At 46.0% G+C, this 16,506-nt stretch overlaps 1 protein-coding gene and 1 long non-coding RNA gene across 5 annotated transcripts in view; both read left to right on the top strand.

Moving 5' to 3' along the window:
* The first annotated feature begins 2,116 nt into the window (after positions 1 to 2,116).
* Positions 2,117 to 16,506, top strand: part of LOC148331780 (uncharacterized) — a 30,187-nt gene continuing 15,797 nt past the window's right edge. For 3 of the 4 annotated variants that reach the window (XR_015844737.1, XR_015844735.1, XM_088303690.1), the window contains exons 1-6: positions 2,117 to 2,169; positions 2,316 to 2,441; positions 2,654 to 2,752; positions 12,433 to 12,469; positions 12,910 to 13,055; positions 15,948 to 16,071. Coding sequence is in view for 1 of the 4 variants with exons in the window: in XM_088303690.1 (XP_088159816.1) it covers positions 12,965 to 13,055; positions 15,948 to 16,071 (215 nt within the window). In the remaining 3 variants the exon portion in view is untranslated. The remainder of the gene's footprint in view (positions 2,170 to 2,315; positions 2,442 to 2,653; positions 2,753 to 12,432; positions 12,470 to 12,909; positions 13,056 to 15,947; positions 16,072 to 16,506) is intronic. The other variant, XR_015844736.1, reaches the window with a different exon arrangement.
* On the top strand, positions 8,445 to 9,053 carry LOC148331781 (uncharacterized). The gene is made up of 2 exons (XR_015844740.1): positions 8,445 to 8,618; positions 8,712 to 9,053. It is a non-coding gene; the product is annotated as an uncharacterized LOC148331781 (long non-coding RNA).

Genomic DNA, 16,506 nt, shown 5'->3' with positions numbered 1-16,506 from the left:
AACCATCCACGCTCACACTCACACCAAGGGGCAATTTAGAGTGTCCATGTATGTTTTTGGAATGTGGGACGAAACCGGAGTACCTAGAGAAAACCCACTCAGGAACGGGGAGAACATGCAAACTCCACACAGGAAGGCCTTAGCCGGAATCGAACCCACGACTTCTGCACTGTGAGGCCATCGTGCTAACCTCAGTACCACCCGTATTGCTCAGTAAAACGAAAAAAAAGATAACATTTGAAAATGTAATTCACTAACAATAATGCTGAATTACCATTTACAAATAAAAGATAACCGTTTACTTGAACTTATGTGCAGTAAGTCCAAGAAAAGTGCATTTACGCTGCTTCTAAAATCAAAATGCAGATAAAACGCACAACATTCTGTCAATGTTGCTAACCTTAGTGGTTAGAGTCCACACACCCCTTTTGCAATGCTATATTTGTGACGTTAAAAATTACATCAAATTAAAAAATGTAATTTAATACATAACTAAAATAATGAACTAAATATTCTTTACTAATTGAGAAGATGTTAGCGTGTCAGCACGTTAACATGTTAGCCTGTTGCGGCGGGCCGATAAACAGTCCTAAACATGTCATTGATGGGTGAATGAAAAATGCTGACGTGTTAGCCTAAGAGAGAGCTATGTCTTCTGGATTGAGTGCTGATCCTGATGCATGCGGACTGTAATGCAGGAAAGTAAAAATAAATTCCAGAACTGTTTTTCCGATCCTTACCAAAATCTTTTTGTTCAACACATAGATCACACCTTCACAAAGTTTAAATTTGGTATAAATATGTTTTCATTTTCTCATTAAAAAATATAGAAAATATGAATATGTATTGTTTAAATATAGTGTAATTGAACTAAAATTTATTACAAATACATCAATAATAATAAAAATAATAATAACAATAATAATGAGTTTCCTCCGCAGGGTGTCTGGGCTCTCCCTTAGAGATAGGGTGAGAAGCTCGGCCATCCGGGAGGGAATCAGTGTCGAGCCGCTGCTCCTCCACGTAGAGAGGAGCCAGATGAGGTGGCTCGGCCATCTATTTAGGATGCCTCCTGGACGCCTCCCTGGTGAGGTGTTCCGGGCATGTCCCACCGGCAGGAGGCCCAGAGGACGACCCAGGGCACGCTGGAGAGACTATGTCTCCCGGCTGGCCTGGGAACGCCTGGGCATCCCTCCGGCAGAGCTGGAAGATGTGGCTGGGGAGCGGGCAGTCTGGGCTTCACTACTGAAGCTGCTGCCCCAGGATAAGCGGCGGATAATGGATGGATGGATGGATAACAATAATAAAACAGAGTAATATAGCTGTTTGGAATACTTTGAGAGCCTCAATTTCCGCTGTCCACTAAAGGGCAGCAGAGTGCTTAATCGGCCACACAGCAGATGGACAAAAAGTTTAAATAAAAAAAAAAAAACAGACCCCTTAATTTTTGAAGTTACCAAAGGGGGACAAAAATGCCAAATTGCTATACTTATTTATTTTTTATTTTTGCAACTATTCAACTAAATTTTGTCTCAAATGTATAAACGTTGATGCATTTTTTTAGGTCTCTTTATTTTTGGATTATTTTTTTCAATTAATCTGATAAAAATAATTAGTTTATACCCCTTAATTCAAACTCAGGACTTGGATTATTTCCAACTGATGGTGTAGAAAATGCACAAACATTATGATCCAGTTAGTGGTTTGGTTTGTCTTATTTTGATTCAACAAAAATATAATGCGTCTGCTTTCATGTAGGTCTATAGAAATGAAAGAATATTTGCGGTTGGAATAAAGAAAGGTCTCTAAAATTATTATTTAGTTATCAAAACACTTGTTGAACAATTTGATAACCGATAAGTTGTCGTAAGTAGTCGAGTATTGTTGAACCAGATTTCTTTTTTATTTTAAAAGTGACAATAAACCAATTATTTTCATGAGATACATTCAACAAAAAAATAATAAATACATTTTAAGTCAATTATATCAGGGGTGGGGGTGACACAAAATGAGTTAACAAATATTACAAGACTCTAGAGATCGATTCCATTGTGGGCGTAAGAACAGCCTTTGTGGGCGTGGTCACAAGGTTTTGATCTTTTCCCCTCCAAACCCTCAGTGACGAATGGAAAATAATTTCAGTACTTCAGCGTGAGCTCTGCTGAGTAGGTAAGTTTCTCTACCTGCCTATTCTGTTAGAAGTGTACGTTTCAATTCCTTTATAGTGTGAGTTTCTATACTGCTGATAATAAGATTTGATGGAGTAAATATATATATATAAAATTTTCAATTTTGTTTGTGCCGTGTGTACACAGAAAGGATGCTCTACCTCCAGTGAAACAAAACAAACACCTCCACCAAACACCATCTTCTGGCGCTGGTTTGCTAAAACGAACGTTTCAAATCTGTGCTTGGTGCAATGAAATCTCAGCACAATCAAGGCAAGATGCAGAGAAATGTGCAACCCACTGTCAGAAACTTTGATGTTTTTGGTCTCCCAAGAGTATTACAACACAAATACACAGCTAATAAAAAGCAAGAAGTGTTCTTAGCATAACATTGGGTGTAACATAAGATTCTTGATCTCAGTACTATTGGACATGTTGAAAAGAAAGAGAAGTGAGTATTTTGAATTGCATGCTGTCTTGGACAGGAACGGTGAAGTTGCTTGCAGGACCTGAGTGATGTGGTGGAGGGAGGCGATTCTGGCACTAAGTTCTGGAGAAGCTGCAGTTTGCTGTCGCTGTATGATGTGAGCTGCACAACTACATACACTAAGCCCAGTACATCTTTTTAAACCTTTCCAATTACAAGTTATAAGATAAAAATATATTTCATCTATGTATCCATCGGTCTCGTTTGTTTTCTATATAACAGTCTATCTGCGTATCACACTGATTTTTTTTTGTTTTTTTATTTACTTAATTTTATTTCGTGGCTGCAAAAAAATGAAATAATCTGGTACCAGGTACATTTTTAAGTAGACTATACATCTACCATGTATCTTGATTTGGCGTAAACTCAATGCACCGCTTTTTTTCCCAGTCTCGGGCTGATTAATAGCCCGTCCGGCTGATATAAAAATATGTGCATTTTTTTCTGTTGCTGATTTTGGCCATTTACAGGAATATAACACATTAACACATTGGAACGTAACATAACATTGAAAACCTCCATCCCAAAAACAAACAAACAAAAAAATTAATATCTTCATTATAGCTGGCGACATTTTAAAACTCATTAGCAGATTAATTGGTTATTGTAATTTTATTCTGCCAAATATCCGAATCGTCCGTGCATATGTTTTCACTCTTTCACCCACTTTAAGTGATGGCAGGGGCTATTACATGCAAGGTTTTTTATACTTATTGCGTTGGTTGTCTTGGGCTTGTACGTGTTAACAATTGTGGGGGTTCGGGTTAGGGGGCCTGCCAAGCTTTTTCCCTTTTCCCTAGGTTCCGGCTGTTTTCCGCCAGGCACGCCTCCGACCGGAGAGGGCGTCGGCTCCTGCGCACCTGCTGCCCATCATCAGCAATCACCGCGGGGGTTTAAAGCTCAGCGCTGCCAGGAGCCAGACGCCGGATTATTCCGTTACCTACTTCGGTACCCGGTCCACGTCGACGTTCGCCTCGTGCACGTCCGCGCCTTTGTTATGAAACCCGAGTTAACCATTGTCTTTCCTCGCTCTCCCTCCAGCCGCCCAGCGCCAGCCCGAGCCCGATCCTCCGCCGCCAGCCGCCGAGCCCCGGAGCGTCGATCGCACCTCGTACGCCCGTACGCCGCCTGCCTGCCCTTCTCCGCCTCCGCCGGCTCGCCGCCGCCTTCGCCTCCACGCCGCTCTCCGCGCCCGCGTTCCTCCCGCCACAGCGCCGGTGCACACTCAGCGCGCCGTCTCCGCTGCACCTCCGCGAGCGCACATCTCGCCACCCCAGCGAGCACCCCGGCGCTGACTCGCCGCTCCTCCACCTGTCCTCCTGCCCTGCTCCCGGCACCCGTTCCTCTCCCCCCGAACCCTTCAATAAATCCTCCTCAACCATCCTCGCTTGCTCTTGGGTCCAGTTTTCCTTTATCACGGTTCCCTGAACCGTTACAGAATAATCCGGCCCCAATGGACCCAGCGAGCTCGGATTCCCTCCAAGAGGCCCTCTCCCACCAAGGCAGACAGCTGGGAAGACACGAGAGGATGATGCAGGAGTTCATGGACTCCGTCCAGGCTCTCCACCACCAACTCGCACTCCTTTCGAAGCAGGTCAGCTCTCTTCCCTCTGCTTCCGGCCTCCCGGAGGGCACCTCCCCGGTCCCTTCTCCCCCTCCTCCGCCCGCCGTGTTCTCTTCGAGCGGCAGGGAACCCCATGTCCCCACTCCCGAGCCGTTTTCCGGTGATCTGGGCTCTTGTAGCCAGTTCATATTGAGCACCTCGTTGGTGTTCGATCTCCAACCCCAAAGTTACCCGACCGATCGAGCTCGCATCGCCTACATGGTGAACCTGCTCCGCGGCCGCGCCGCGAAATGGGCCACCGCTTTGTGGGAGGCATCGGCCCCGGCGATGGCCTCCTACTCCCACTTCTGCCAAGAGTTGCGGCGGGTATTCGACCATCCCGTCAAGGGGCGCGAGGCCACCCGCCGATTGCTCGCACTCCGGCAGGGTTCCCGCTCCGCCGCCGACTTTTCGGTGGAGTTCCGCATTCTCGCCCACGAGTGCGGGTGGAACGAGCCCGCCCTTCGGGGAGTGTTCCTCAACGGGCTGACGGACCAGCTCAAGGATGAGCTGGCCGTTCGGGATGAGACCGCCTCTCTCGAAGACCTCATTGCCCTGGCTATTAAGGTAGACAACCGGTTGCGGGAGCGGCAGTCCGAGCGGACGCGTAGGTCGCCCCGTCCGGCGGCACGCGCTCCCGCACCTCCCGTCGACTTCCCTCCGCGACTACCGGTTACGCCTCCCGTCGGACAGGAGGAGCCCATGCAGCTGGGGAGAACCCGCCTGGATCCTCAGGAACGCCAGAGGCGCCTCTCGAGCCACCTATGCCTCTATTGTGGCAACCCCGGTCACTACATCGCCGCTTGCCACGTGAAGCCAAAAGAGGGGGCTCGCCGCTGATCAGGAGTCCCGCGGCGAGCCATAACGTGTCAGCTACGGGCTCCTCTTCACGCATGTCCATCCCAGCCCGCCTCCTCTGGCAGACCCAATCCCTCTCGGTCGCCGTACTGGTGGACTCCGGAGCGGATGGGAACTTCCTGGACCTGGCTCTGGCTCGCCGGCTGGGTGTCCCCCTGGAGCCTCTCCCTTCCCCACGGCGCGTGGTGGCTCTGGATGGACGCCTCATCTCCCAGGTCTTCCATCAAACGGGACCCCTAACCCTTATTGTTTCCGGTAACCACCGGGAGACCATCCAGCTCCTCCTAATCCACTCGCCACAAGTCCCCCTGGTCCTGGGTTTCCCGTGGCTCCAGCTACACAACCCCGCGATAGACTGGAGGAGATGTGCAATCACCGGGTGGAGCGAGCTTTGCCACTCACAGTGCCTTCTGTCCGCCGACCCCGCTCCCCGATCGGTTCCTCGCTCCCCGGCTCCACCCGACCTGGCGTCCGTCCCCACGGACTACCATGACCTGGCCCAGGTTTTTTGCAAAGACCTCGCCCGCACCCTTCCTCCCCATCGGCCCTATGACTGCGCCATAGACCTCTTTCCCGGAGCTCCGCTGCCCAGCTCCCGGCTGTACAACATCTCCCGTCCCGAGAAGGAGGCCCTCGAGACCTACATCCGCGACTCCCTGGCGGCCGGTCTGATTCGGCCCTCTTCCTCGCCCCTGGGAGCGGGTTTCTTTTTTGTCAAGAAGAAAGACTCCTCCCTTCGCCCTTGCATTGATTTCAAGGCTCTCAACGGCATCACAGTCAAAAATAAGACCTCTCTGCCCCTCATAGACCCCTCGTTCGAGCCCCTCTGCGAAGCCCAGGTCTTCTCCAAGCTCGATCTCCGGAACGCCTACCATTTGGTCCGCATCCGCGAGGGCGATGAATGGAAGACGGCCTTCAATACCCCCCTTGGACATTTTGAGTATCTCGTCATGCCCTTCGGCCTCACCAACGCCCCCGCCGTTTTTCAAGCTCTCATGACCGACATTCTCCGGGATATGCTCAACCGTTTCGTCTTTATTTACCTGGATGACATCCTCATCTTCTCCCGATCCCTCGAGGACCACCGCCGCCACGTCCGATCAGTCCTCCAGCGCCTGCTGGAAAACCGCCTGTTCGTGAAACCGGAGAAATGCGAGTTCCACGTCCCATCGATCCATTTCCTGGGCTACGTCATCGCCCAGGGTCAACTCCAGCCGGATCCCGCCAAGATCCAGGCGGTGGTGGAGTGGCCTACTCCCACTAATCGCAAGGAACTCCAACGCTTCCTGGGGTTCGCTAATTTCTACCGTCGATTCATCCGCAATTACAGCAAGGTTGCTAGTCCTCTCACGGCCCTCACCTCCACCCTCACCCCCTTTCAGTGGACTTCGGGAGCGGCTCAAGCTTTCGGGCATCTAAAGGAAGCCTTCACCAGCGCTCCGGTCCTCAGACACCCCGATCCCGCACTCCAGTTCGTGGTGGAGGTGGATGCTTCCGACACGGGGGCGGGAGCGGTGCTCTCCCAGCGGGACCCCGACACCCAGAAGACTCATCCATGCGCCTTCTTCTCCCGACGCCTGTCCCCCGCCGAGAAGAACTATGACGTCGGCAATCGGGAGTTGCTGGCAGTCGTCTGGGCTCTCCAGGAGTGGCGGCACTGGCTGGAGGGCACCGCCGTCCCCTTCCTCGTCTGGACCGACCACAAAAATCTGGCCTACCTGCAGTCAGCCAAGCGGATGAACCCCCGTCAAGCCCGTTGGCACCTCTTCTTGAGCCGATTCAACTTCACCCTTTCCTTCCGTCCCGGGTCGAACAACGGCAAGGCGGACGCCCTCTCCCGGATGTTCGCTCCGCCTGCCAGTCCAGAGACCACACAGACCATTCTCCCGTCCTCCTGTCTCCTGGGGGCGGCCTCCTGGGAGATCGAGCGCACGGTTCGCGAGGCGCAGAAAACCCAACCCGATCCCCGACCTGACCCCTCGGACCTCCTCTTCGTCCCCGATGCCGCACGCTCCCAGGTCCTCCAGTGGGGGCACTCCTCCTCGCTCACCTGCCACCCTGGCGTCACGCGCACCCTTCGCTTCCTCCAAGCGCACTTCTGGTGGCCCAGTATGACAAAAGACACGCGAGAATTCGTGCTGGCCTGCTCGGTTTGCGCCCGCGGAAAGGCCTCACACTCGGCTCCGGCCGGTCTTCTCCACCCTCTGCCTATCCCGAGCCGCCCCTGGTCCCACATCGCTGTGGACTTCGTCACGGGTCTTCCTTCGTCCAAAGGACACACAGTTATCCTCACCATTATCGACCGCTTCTCCAAGAGCGTCCACTTCGTTCCCCTTCCCAAGCTACCCACCGCCTTGGAGACAGCCACACTCCTGACCCAGCACGTTTTCCGGCTCCATGGCCTCCCGCAAGACATCGTCTCCGACCGGGGCCCCCAGTTCTCTTCCCAGGTCTGGAGGGAGTTCTGTAAGGCAGTGGGCGCCACTGCCAGCCTTTCCTCCGGTTACCACCCGCAGACCGAGCGGGCCAATCAACACCTGGAGGCAGCGCTGCGGTGCGTGGTGGCCCGGAACCCCGAGACATGGAGCGAGGCTCTCGCATGGATCGAGTACGCCCACAACTCCCTCTCCTGCGCCTCGACAGGTATGTCGCCGTTCATGGCCTGTCTTGGCTACCAACCTCCCCTTTTTGCGGAGCAGGAGCGTGCAGTGGCGGTTCCCTCGGTGGAGGAACACATCAGTCGGGCCAAGGCCGTCTGGGCAGAGGTCAAGGCCTCCCTCACCCGCTCGGCGCAACGCAACAAGCGCCTGGCGGACCGTCGTCGAACCCCAGCTCCCGACTACCAGCCCGGTCAGCAGGTCTGGCTCTCGACCCGCGACCTTCCCCTCCAGACCGATTCACGTAAGCTGTCTCCGCGCTACATTGGTCCCTTTCCCATCACCAAGATCATTAACCCCTGTTCTGTCAGACTAAAGCTCCCCGATTCCCTCAAGATCCACCCCACCTTCCACGTTTCTCTCCTCAAGCCGGTCTCTTCCAGCGTCCTAAGCCCTCCGACCATCTCCCCTCCACCCCCCCTGATGATCGACGACCACCCAGCCTTCACGGTCTCCAAAGTGTTGGACGTTACACGTCGGGGGAGGGGGTTTCAGTTCCTCGTGGACTGGGAGGGTTACGGTCCGGAGGAACGTTCTTGGATCTCCCGCAAGCTCTTCATTGACGACTCCCCGATCCGGGAGTTTTACGCCACACACCCGGACAAACCAGGAAGGACGCCAGGAGGCGTCCGTTGAGGGGGGGGTACTGTGGGGGTTCGGGTTAGGGGGCCTGCCAAGCTTTTTCCCTTTTCCCTAGGTTCCGGCTGTTTTCCGCCAGGCACGCCTCCGACCGGAGAGGGCGTCGGCTCCTGCGCACCTGCTGCCCATCATCAGCAATCACCGCGGGGGTTTAAAGCTCAGCGCTGCCAGGAGCCAGACGCCGGATTATTCCGTTACCTACTTCGGTACCCGGTCCACGTCGACGTTCGCCTCGTGCACGTCCGCGCCTTTGTTATGAAACCCGAGTTAACCATTGTCTTTCCTCGCTCTCCCTCCAGCCGCCCAGCGCCAGCCCGAGCCCGATCCTCCGCCGCCAGCCGCCGAGCCCCGGAGCGTCGATCGCACCTCGTACGCCCGTACGCCGCCTGCCTGCCCTTCTCCGCCTCCGCCGGCTCGCCGCCGCCTTCGCCTCCACGCCGCTCTCCGCGCCCGCGTTCCTCCCGCCACAGCGCCGGTGCACACTCAGCGCGCCGTCTCCGCTGCACCTCCGCGAGCGCACATCTCGCCACCCCAGCGAGCACCCCGGCGCTGACTCGCCGCTCCTCCACCTGTCCTCCTGCCCTGCTCCCGGCACCCGTTCCTCTCCCCCCGAACCCTTCAATAAATCCTCCTCAACCATCCTCGCTTGCTCTTGGGTCCAGTTTTCCTTTATCACGGTTCCCTGAACCGTTACAAACAATGTTGAGAACTTAGAATTCCACTGTACAATGTTTTGACACACTAAACATTTTTAGCATGTACATTCATTGAGTCGCATACCTGAAAGGGATACTTTTATGAGCTTCACATTGGCACTTATTTAATCAGTTTTCATGTAAAAATAACATCAGTACTAAAATGCTCCCCATAAAAGACTGCAGTGATTTATTTTTATTTTTTTGTGATGAGATTTACAACAAATTGGCATGCCCCCTTTTGGAGCTTGGATTGTTATTTTTTTCCGGTTTCAGCATCTATGTCACAGCAGGGAGGTAATATTGTTTGCATAATCAGTTCTGTTGTCTAAAACGGCAACCGATCGCCACCAAAATGCAAAAGCACATTACTACTCTTGTCCACTTCAACCTGTGATAATATAAAAGCGTTCTGCACAATAGTTTGGATTTATTGACATCAAACGTGAGCTCATGTGATCACCTCCACAAAATTGAAACTACCGTGCGGATCGATTCTCCACTTACACAAGCTGAAGCGGACCAGAGCAAGAATGCACACACGAACCCCGACTGGTTATATTTGGGACATTTAGCTACGCTAAAGTTGTGTCAACTCGAAGGAGGCAGTCGGCGGCTGACAGCAAGCGGCCAGCATGCGGTCATGGATCTACAAAATGAATGGATAAAAAAGAAAATGAAAATGGGCCATCTTGGCTTTATGACCACATTCCCTGCATGTTTAGCCCAGTTGCATTTATGACAATGTTTCAACACGAGGCTTGCTTAATAAGGTAAAAACCAGAGAAAAGACTGGCTGACTTTTTTTGTTCCGTTCGGACTTTCCCTTCACTCTTGGTTTACACACCAGTGCGAGATGAAAGCCAGTGTTAGCGACGCACACGCAAGGCAACGCGACCACAACAAACCACTTCCTGCCTCCTTTGACTTTGACATGAAACTGAGCACTGATTCCAATAAGCAAACAATAGACGAGGATGTGTGGAAACACTTTGTGAAAAACTACGGCTATTTATAAAGAGGCCTGAATTGGGATTTGTGCTGTGATCTTTGTTGTATTTTTTTCAAGTGTTACTGCCAGGGAAAGTTAGAACTCACATCTATATACAGTATATACACACCACATTTTCCGGACTATAAGGCGCACACGTAGCAGCAGGAACGTTTAAAAAAAAAAGAAAAAAAGATACACAAGACGCACCAGGCAATAAGCCGCAGTTTTCTATGTTGAAAAAAATTAGTTGTTTACTGCATGTACAGAACGATTTTGTACTGTGGATGCCCAAAAAGGTACATAAACAGATTGTTAAAACAGTGCCTTTTAGCCGGCAACAACTTTGCTAATTAAAACAGAACAGACCCTCGAGGAAAAAAAAAATAGAGATTTATTTTGCATATTTTCTGAACTATGGAGTGCCCCTACCGGTGAAAGAAAAATCCACAGAAAAGCCGCACCATTGTATTAGCCGTATGGTTCAAAATCTAGGAAAAAAGTAGCAGCTTATCGTCCGGAAAATACGGTAGTCCGTATGTGCAGTTTGCATCCATAATGCTTGTCCAATGAAGGCATGGTACATGTTTGTCACACTATTAAGCGTTGACTATGTCCATGTTTTTGGAGGTCACGAACAAGGTTATTATAGTTAATGAAAACTGATGAAAAAATGAAAATTTAAAAAATATTTTCATTAATGAAATAAAATAAAAGCAAATATGCTTTTTAAAAAATCAATAACTAATTGGAATAACATCTTATGTTCATGAAACGTACTAAAACGTTGTTTTTGTCTTTGTCAAGTCATTTAATTCATGAGATATCAGTTTTATCGTAAATGTATTTATTTTGGTATTCTTGTTTGAAAATTGTATTTATTACACAATACTTAGTGACCATTTGTAATCTTCCTCTCAACAAATACTGCATATATTAAAAAATAACTTAACTAATTTAAACGAAAATAAAATGAAGCATTTTTAATAAAATAAGAATTTCCAAACAATAACAACACTGCTCTATAAACCAATTAAAACAAACAAAAGTCAAAATAAAAAAAATGAACAAGAATGAAAAATTTCAAACTATGAAAGCCCTGGTTATAAATTTAGCAATTAGCTCATCTACTTCAAACGAACTGTCCATGGGTTCGTGTGAAAAAAAAAAATCCCTTTTTTTATGGGTACTTTTGAAGTCAGTGTTATAGTGGACACTTAGTTGAAATCTTTTATGGCTGATCGTTTCTTGAACTAAGGGAGTTTTAACTCTAACACAAACAGATAGTTTACCATTTCATTTTGCTCAACACATAATCTGTTACCCATTTTACCTGAAAGAGACGATTTTTGTTACCTAATTTGGTCTTTGCGCTTTCGTTTCTTCTTTAATGCAAAAGTACTGTGTTGTGGTTGGAGGCGCTAGTAAGCAATGTCTACCATCTAGTGGTGATCCCTGTTATTACAACTTCAAACTGCTTAGCTCAGGAACATTTTTATATTGAAAAATTAATCGAGGGCCACTTGGAGCACAAGCAAGCTATCAGTTGCCCAAACTTGAGGTACATTGATTGGGACAACCCCTCTGTTGTTTTGTGGTTGTTTTTTGGCGGTGAGGATAATACTGTGATTTCAGACTTTCCCAGAAGGCAACCATGAGTTGGTGGGATGTGATCGTCAGAAAACGCAGACGAGGTGGGGGAAGTGAGAGAGCGCAGGAGCGACAAGGGGAAGCGAGTAATCTTTAAATTGAGACTTAAACAGGGAACATGTTTAAAGTCGGATTGCACACACACTCATAACAACCCATGCTCACACAGGTGCGCCACACAACTTGTCAAAAAGGGATTTTAAAAAAGGGATCAAAATTGGTAGATCGCTCGGGGTGCTAACTACAATGAATTACGCAGCTAATATTATGATAATATTATATTACGCAAGTCAAGCAGACTCGTGTCTTTCAGGAAATAAGAATAAGGTCATGTGAGATCTGTTTAAAAGCAACGGAAGTCACGAATGGAACATACTGGCTTCTTTTTAACCTGAACCACAGGTAAATACGGCTCACAACTTCCTCTCAGTAAAAACAAAAAAACCCCAAAAAACATCAACGCCTCGAAAGTGAAGTTTTCAAGACATTATATGTCACGTGTGTAAGACAGGCGGTACCTTCAGGGACCTTCTGAAATTTCTGATTTATTCAATGGAGCAACTGTTGTGATTTTCTTTTACTGTGATGTGTTATCTATCTATCTATCTATCTATCTATCTATCTATCTATCTAACTAACTGTCTGTCTGTCTGTCTGTTTGTCTGTCTTATTCAATGACGTCAGACAGAATAAAATGGATGTCGCGCTGCTTTCGTGACAGGTAATAAGATACTGTGACACACACACGCACAAGGTTAAAAAATAGAATATGTTAGAGAATTTACATTCTTTTAGGCTTTTTATAGTGAAATGTATTCAGTAGTTTTGTTGTTCAGTTAATGCAATCTTTAGTGTCATTGCATATTGTACATATCAAATTCGAAGAACATGACTGAATGTACAGTAAAGAGATTATACAAATAAACCAGATAAAAAAATAAAATGAGAAAAAGCTGAATTTTCAAAATGTGCACTTTGCAATAATTTGACGTGAGCTGTTTCTGATATTTGTATTTGTTTTATTTATTTATTTATTTATTTTTAAATAAAAGCACCTCCCAGGTGTTTGCTGTGCAAGTGGAAGTGACTCGCAAAAACTTGCCTTTCCACTTCTGTTTTTCCTTCACCTGCGTGCTTGCATGTGCGTGTCTTTGTGCACAGAATGAGAAGGAGGAAGCTGTGAGTTCCACATCCCGCATCCGAAGCAGCACGAACAATGAGGACCACTTTTGTTCTTTCCCTTATCCTGTCGCTTCGGCTCGCCGCCGCCGTTGGGAAACTGAAGTGCACCGAACGCCAACACAGCAGTGAGTTGTATATGTATTTTTATTGGTGTTAGTTACCCCTAACTCCATGCATTTATCAAAGGACAATTAAGTTTATAACATTGCAGCTAGAATTAGTGTAATCTTCCTGCTATAGCGCTCTAACATTATGCACATTTTGAACAGAAACGCTAAAAGGGACACTTGGATGAGTTTAACATTGGCTCTTATTTTTTCTTTCTTTATTTTTTTTTTCTTTATTGCAAACTGCAGAAAATACAACAATTAGACAAATGTAAAAGTCATTGCAGTAAATCGAACAATTGGACAAGAAAACAATCAAGAATATAGTGGAAAAGAATAATATAACTATTAAGTAAAAATACAGATAGATTAACGGAGAAATAGAAACAAATAAAATAAATAAATAAATAAATAAAGAATAAATAAAGATATTAGGGAACAACTTGCTTGGGGCAGAAAAAATAGGACTATATAAACACCTTCAAGTTTTTGCAGATCTCTATCGTTTTATGAGCCTTTTGTTTAAAAGAATATTTGATGGAATGGATGTACTGTTGAAAATCGTTGTAAAAAAACAATAAAGCATGGTTTCTTTCCACGAAATTTACAGGAGTGAATATGGTATTTTACCATTATAATCAAAAGATTTATCAAATAGTATACATCTCTTTTGTCCATGTTATCTTCAAAGAAACCAAACAATACATTTTTCCAAGCAATTCTTATATCACTTTCAATATTATTATGTATAAAATCACATAATTTCTGCCATAACAAATGAACATAAGGGCAATACCAAAATAAATGAATAACAGATTCAGGGGTATGCATGTAAAAATGACGTCACTACTAAATTGCCCCTCCCAAAAGATCTTGTAGCGATTTACAGGCTTTTCCTCTGATAAGATTTAAAACAAATTGGCACGCCCCTTTTGTCGCTTTTTCTGTCTCAACTGTCTACTTCACGGATGCTGGGCAAGCTCATAATTGCTCAAGGTCAAATGATCACCTCCACAAAATCAAAAATACCGTGCAGATGGATTCTCCACGTTGACAGGCTCTAGCGGCCAAGAGCATGAATGCACGCATGAACCCCGACTGGTTATATTTCTGACAATTAACTACGCTAAAGTCGTGTGACGGCGACTGACAGTGGGCAGCAGGCGGGCATGGATCTTTTGCCGTGCGTCCTCACTGTGCGTCCAAACAGCAAAATCTACATACCTCTGTTCACTTCCACCGTCCCATATTCTCATATAAATCAGCCACAGAGAGGTTAATTCTTTTGATATGTTGAAGTGGTCATTGGTAGGGATGTCCACATGAATTTTGGTGCCAATTGATCACTGTTTTTGGACATTATAAGCAATGAAAGTACAATGATTTCATGGCCTTAATCTCATACCTTCCTGCCCTGCACAACATTAAAAAAATAAAGTAAAATCCCGTCCTATTCCACCCCGGTGAAAACGACTCCCATCCCGTCCTGCTCCCATTCAGAATGACTCCCACTCCTGTTTTGGAGGTCATCTACTTTAAAAAATAAATAAATAAATAAACTGTTTGTTGCCCCCTCTTCCTCAAGGACTCTCCTACTGTCGTCTGCGTCCATGAACGTTTTATTCTGTAATACCTCAATCCTGTGATTAAACGTAAAGTTGACTCCTCCATGACCCCCCCCCCAAAAAAAAAAATCAGCCTCTAGTGTACATATTGCACCACGGTTGTAGTAATTTTGCAGTTTTCATTATTGTTCATTTTTATTTCGTTTTGACATATTTGAAAAGTTAATTTCAATTCATTTTTAGAGCAGGTTTTTAGTTTTCATTTTCGGGGAAATGCTTTGTTTTAGTTTAGCCTTTTGTCAGGGTCAGGCCTACAAACGGGAGGGCATTAGTGCAATTGTGCAGTCCTAGGATGCAATATTAACTACTACTGTACTTTCAGCCAAGGGTGTACTTAAATATTGACCAATGATGTATTTTGTTTACCATTACAGTATTCTTATTACAATACTTCTATCACTGTAGTATTTCTACCACTGCAGGATGTTCACTATTACAGTACTTTTATCATTGCAGTACTTTCATCATTGCAGTATTTTTCTATCGTTGCAGTACTTTTACTATTACAGTACTTTTACCATTGCAGTATTCTCTATCATGCAGTACTTTTCTATCATTTCAGTACTCTTACCATTACAGTACTTTTATCATTGCAATATTTTTATGATTGCAGTATTTTCAATCATTCAGTAGTTTTTATCATTACAGCGTTTCCCCCTCCGTATAATGGACAAACATTAGGAGTGTTTCCTTACACTTAGATACGTTTATACTGTGTATATTTGCATGCTTTTTCTGAATGTCTGCTGCTAATGTTATACATTAACGGCTACATTACGCCGCCGACTCTGTGTGATCTATATCTTTGCTGCTGTAACACCTCAAATTTCCCCATTGTGGGACTAATAAAGGACATCTTATCTTATCTTATCTTATCTGTTAGTTTTAGTTTGTTTTTTTATTAATGTATGGAATATTTGTTTAATGCAAGATAATAAAAAGGTCAATTAGTATTGTGTGACAAAGTAAACTAAACTGTATTTCTAAACAGAAAAATAGCAACAACAAAATAAAATGAACTCCAAAAGCTCATGTATGAAATAAATTGACGATGAAAACGAAGGAAATATTTTGTGATTGTTATAGTTAGTTTTAGTTAATTGTATGAACACAAGATATAGCTTCAGCTATTTTATTTTTCTTCTTCTATTTTTTTAATGAAAATGTTTTTTTCAATTTTAGTTTGAGCGAGTTCATTGTTTTTGTTAGTAGCTGTAATAACATTGGTAAGTGCATTGTCAAAACATATATAATAGCTGTTAAGTTTGTGCGTGTGTCCTCCCAGGCTTGATCTGCTTGAATGACTACAGACGAAACATCACGTGTGTGTGGAACAGCACGGACGTGAACATGGGCAGTGCTGTTGCGCCGTGCAGTGTACACGCACAAAGGAGCAACGCTCCACAGCGGTAAGAAAAAAAAAAAACATCAAGTGGTGGTGCTGTACTGGGACATTTACATTTTTGTACTTATTACAGAACAGCGTATCAAGAGTGGAAATAACAAGGGTGCACATTTCATAGGCATTTCAGATTAGGGTCTGCAGCTCGGGTTGGGCTTTAAAATGAGGTTTTCAAGACAGGGTTATACTTTAAAATTAGGGTTCTGATTTCAAATAAGAATGAAAGTTTTGAATTGGAGTCTGCTGTTAAGATTTCAAAGTAGGATTTGAAACCAGTCATGGGGTTTCAAGGCTGGGTTAGGGTTTTAAACAGGGGTGAAAGTTTCAGGCTAGGGTTTCAAGCCTGGGTTATGTTTTTGTGTAAGGGTTACGTTTTCAAGTGAGAGTTCAAGGCCGGGTTCAGGTTTCAAGCAAAATGAAACGTGTTTTCATTGTTGTGATT

Source organism: Idiotropiscis lumnitzeri, chromosome 8, assembly GCF_059441095.1.
Source record: "Idiotropiscis lumnitzeri isolate Australia: NSW breed Sydney's pygmy pipehorse chromosome 8, RoL_Ilum_1.0, whole genome shotgun sequence".
Classification (NCBI taxonomy): domain Eukaryota; kingdom Metazoa; phylum Chordata; class Actinopteri; order Syngnathiformes; family Syngnathidae; genus Idiotropiscis; species Idiotropiscis lumnitzeri.
This window is presented reverse-complemented; position numbering and strand designations above follow the sequence as displayed.